A 4,317-nucleotide genomic window follows, 5' to 3' on the forward strand; every position below is an offset into this window, starting at 1 on the left:
GTTCATTCTCTTCTCTTAGCCATTCCAGCCTTTGTATGTGCTACTCTGTCTTTCTGGGATACTTTTCTCCTGGTTATCCAGACATTTTTCAGATTCAGCTGAACTGTCACCCATAAAGCTTTTCCTGACTATCCCCTATAAAGCGGCCCCTCTCACACCCTAGTGATTACACTCTCATCACATGGTCCTTTTCACTTCCATTAGGACACCTATCACTATCTGAAATCATCCAGTATGTTTGCTTACTTGTTTTTGGTCTTTTCCCAAAGACCAGTGGAAACTCCATGAAGGCAGTAACCTTGCCTGTCTTCTTCACCACTGTATCTAATGAGCCTGGATCAGTGATTGACACACAATGGGATATCATCAGATATTTGGTGAATTAATAAGTGAAGAGGCTCAGTGTGTCTGAAGCATAGATTGTAGGGGAGGGAGTGGTGGAGATACTCAGGGATTGGGTCATGGATGGTGTTCACTCATTCTGAAGTATGATCTTAGTCCCTGAAGGATTTAATCAGGGAGTTATATGATCAGATACATACTTGTAAAAGCTCACTCTGGCAGCCCATGGTAGAATGAATTAGAGAGGCATGCTTGGAGGCAGAGGGACCAGTCAGGAGGTTAATAGGGTACTCAGTGAGAAGTGATGAGGACTGAGCCATGGCAGTGGCATAGGAGGACTGTGGGACAGTAGGGCGACACTAAGGAGGAAGAATCTGAAGGAGCTTGGGGCTGGTTGATTCCTGATGGTATGAGTGACTTATGACCTGTGGGATGATAAGAAATCCAGATGTTCCAGAGTGGAGATTTGGTAATGGAAGAACCTCTGTTGGTCGGGGAATTGGAAGGAGAAGAAGACAGAACACTGTGGAGTAAGGAGAGGAGGTGAGAAATGCTGCCTTGAGGGTGCCTTCTCTGATCAGTACATTGGTGTCGCTTTTGATCTTTATGACTTTGATGAGGGGAAGGGTTCGTTGCCAGTTCAGGATTTTGAAACAACCAGACCCCCTAAAATTATTTTTTTTTGCTTTGTGCTATGCACTGTGCTAGGTAGTTTTCCAGAAATGCTATCTAACGTGTCTTTATAATTATACTACCGGTCAGTATCAGCCTCATTTTACAAATGAAAAACTCAAGTCAGCTTAAGTTAAACAGTCAAAGAGACTCTAGCTAGTAAGTTTCAAAATTGGGATTCAAAACCAGATCCTCTAACTCCTAAATCCAGAGTTGTTTCTAGAATGTCATTGCTACTTCTTAATACCTTGAGGTGGAACCAAGTCAGCCAGATTTTGTGCAGGGTAAAGGGAGAGGAGCCAGAATTATGGACAGATTGATTCGATTCCTGTCTCATAGAAGTTTTTGATTGCACATTTGATCCTCTTCCTTTTATGGATGGAGGTTTCCTAGGTGGGAGTTAATGGGCAAATGAATTATCTGTATTTTTCAAATGAACAAAGCCAAGTCACTTGAGAGCAGTGATTATATATCCAGGGACAAGCTGTGAGGTGATGTAGGGTGGGAAGAGATAAAGGTGGCCCATTTGGGCTCCTGGGTAGTTTTAGAAGTCACTGACTGGCCATCCCCAGGGTACTGTCTGCTAATTCTTTTAGAAGTTACTGCCATGGGAAAAGTAGGAGGCAGTGGGTTTAGCGAATAGCTGCAGATTTGTGGCTCCCTCTCTCAGGTAGTGTAGTACTCAAGACATTTGACTGCTAACCAGAAGGCTGGCGGTTCAAACCCACCAGCCACTCCTCAGAAGGAAGGTGGGGCAGTCTACTTCCGTAGTGATACTACCTCAGAAAGCCAAGGAGGGGTCGCTATGAGTCGGGTCCGACTTGATGGCACATAACAACAACAACAACTCTTTGATGATTATACCTTTAAGTTAAGGCTAAAGCCATACTTTCTGTGCTAATTGGAGTGATTTTTTTTTTGTTGTTGTTGTTAAAATAGTAAAGGAAATTAAAATAAAAGGCCTTTGTAACTTTTGTGTATGAAACATCTCGAGCCTGTCAGTACTACCACTGGCCAAATTTCTGGATAATGTTGGTGAAACTGTGGGCAGGCTAATACCTTCATGTATTGGTAGTTTTCCAACAGCTTCATCAACATGGGACCAGAGTTTTCAAAGTAGCTGTCTATTTGAAGTGTTCATTGGTAGGTGACTGTTAAATATATCCATAGGGTGGAACACTATGTATATACTTCTCAGAGTATATCATGACAAAGACACATACACAGTCTCTTATTGAATTGTTGTTGTTATGTGCCGTCGAGTCGGACCCGACTCATAGCGACCCCTCCTTGGGTTTCCGAGGCAGTATCACTACGGAAGTAGATTGCCCCATCTTCCTTCCGAGGAGTGGCTGGTGGGTTTGAACCACCAGCCTTCTGGTTAGCAGTCAAGTGCCTTTAGCCACTATGCTACCAGAGCTCCCCTCTTATTGAATAATAAAAGCAAATTGCACATATATGTTGATAAGTGTGTGGACAAAAAAGATCTGAGCTGTAATTGCCTTAGGGAAGTAGGAGGGAACAGAGGACATATATTTGTTTCCTTTTATGCTTTTTTTTTTTACAATGAACAGATTATTTTTTAGGCTCTTAATCGAAGTATAAACTTGAAGCGTACATATACATATCTTACAAAAAGTATATCCAAAACCAAACCAAACTCACTGTTGTCAAGTCAGTTCTGACTCATAGCGACTCCCACTGGATTATAAAGACTATAAATCTTTATGGAAACAGACTGCCTTATCTTTCTTCCACAGAGCAGCTAGTGAGTTCAAACCCTGACCTTTTGGTTAGCAACCAAATACCTTAACCACTACACCACTGGAGTGCCTCATCAAAATTGTATAGCTTTAGAAAAAACATCTTGATGGTTCAGCAAAAAGTTAGAATTACCATATGACCCAGCAATTCTGCTCCTAGGTATGTACCCCAAAGAACTGAAAACAGGTATTCAAACACATACTTCTGTACAAATGTATATAGCAGCATTCTTAATAATAACCAAAAGGTGAAAAAAACAGCATCCATGAAAAGATGTGATACATATGTACAATGGTATGTTACTCAGCCATGAAAAAGGCAAAGTGCTGGTACATGCTGCAGTGCGGGTGAACCTTGAAAACATTTTGTGCTGGTACATGCTGCAGTGCGGGTGAACCTCAAAAACATTTTGTGCTGGTACATCTGCAGTGTGGGTGAACCTCGAAAACATTTTGCTAAGTGAAAGAAGCCAGAGATACATAATCCATTTCTATGAAGTATCCAGAATAGATAGATCCATAGAGATAGAAAGCAGATTAGAGGTTGCACAAGGCTGCAGAGAGGAGAAAAGGGGGAGTGAGGTATTGGGAGTTTCTGTTAACGTGATGAAAATATTTTGGAACTGGAAGAGGAGGTGATGGTCGTACAACATTTTGAGCGTACTAAATGCCACTGAATTGTACTTTTTAAAATGGTTAATTTTAAGTTATGTGAATTTCATCTCAATTAAAAATAATTGCACAGCTTGAAGAATTTTCACTCCTTGGACACACTCGTGTAATCAGTACCAAACCAAGAAACACCAGCACCCACCTCATACAGGCCTTCCTCACGTTTCTTCCTGGACAAGGGTAACTTGAATTCTGACAGCATAGATAAGTTATATTTTTGCTTTGTGCCATGCACTGTGCTGAATTGTACTTTTTAAAATGGTTAAAGTATATCATGACAAGGACACATACTCGGTGTTGGCTGTTGATGTGTTTTATGTATAAGGAGTCAGAGCACATACTATTTTTATAATGAAAGATAACTAAAAAAAAAAAAAGTCATTACTCATGTGCTTCGATTTCTGCTTATACAGACCACCCCTCAGAGGTGCCAGAGAAGCTGATCCAGGATCGGTTCCGGAAGCTGGGCCGCTTCCCTGAAGCCTTTAGTTCCATTCACTACAAGGGAACAAGGACTTACAATCCCCCTACAGACTTCTCTGGGCTCCGGCGTGCCTTAGAGCAGCAACTAGAGAACAACACCACCCGTTCTCCCCGGCACCCAGGGGTCATCTTCAAAGCCCTGAAGGTCAGTTGGCTCCTGCCCCTAGTGCTTCTCATTGAGGTACCAGTGGGTGGTGAGAACACTCTGTTTTCCAGTTTGTTTGTTTTTTTTATTCTGGCGATTGGAAACCTCGGCTGGACAGAGAGGTGGTTCTTTAAGAAAAGAGGGCTAATGAGTGGAGATTGCACCTGTCAAATGCTCTTACCTTGCTAGGAGCATGAGTATTAAGGAATCTTGGGTGATAGTTAAAAAGTGAAGGGTTCA

The 4,317-nt window shown here is 42.0% G+C and overlaps 1 protein-coding gene across 1 annotated transcript in view; it reads left to right on the forward strand.

The window, feature by feature from the left end:
- ZFYVE1 (zinc finger FYVE-type containing 1) overlaps nt 1–4,317 on the forward strand; it is a 100,893-nt gene that overhangs the window by 50,884 nt on the left and 45,692 nt on the right. Inside the window, exon 3 of the mRNA XM_007941397.2 lies at nt 3,863–4,077. Within this exon, the coding sequence (XP_007939588.1) occupies nt 3,863–4,077 (215 nt within the window). The remainder of the gene's footprint in view (nt 1–3,862; nt 4,078–4,317) is intronic.

This window comes from Orycteropus afer, unplaced genomic scaffold (assembly GCF_000298275.1).
Source record: "Orycteropus afer afer isolate SDZICR_OR568_19922 unplaced genomic scaffold, OryAfe1.0 scaffold00079, whole genome shotgun sequence".
NCBI lineage: Eukaryota > Metazoa > Chordata > Mammalia > Tubulidentata > Orycteropodidae > Orycteropus > Orycteropus afer.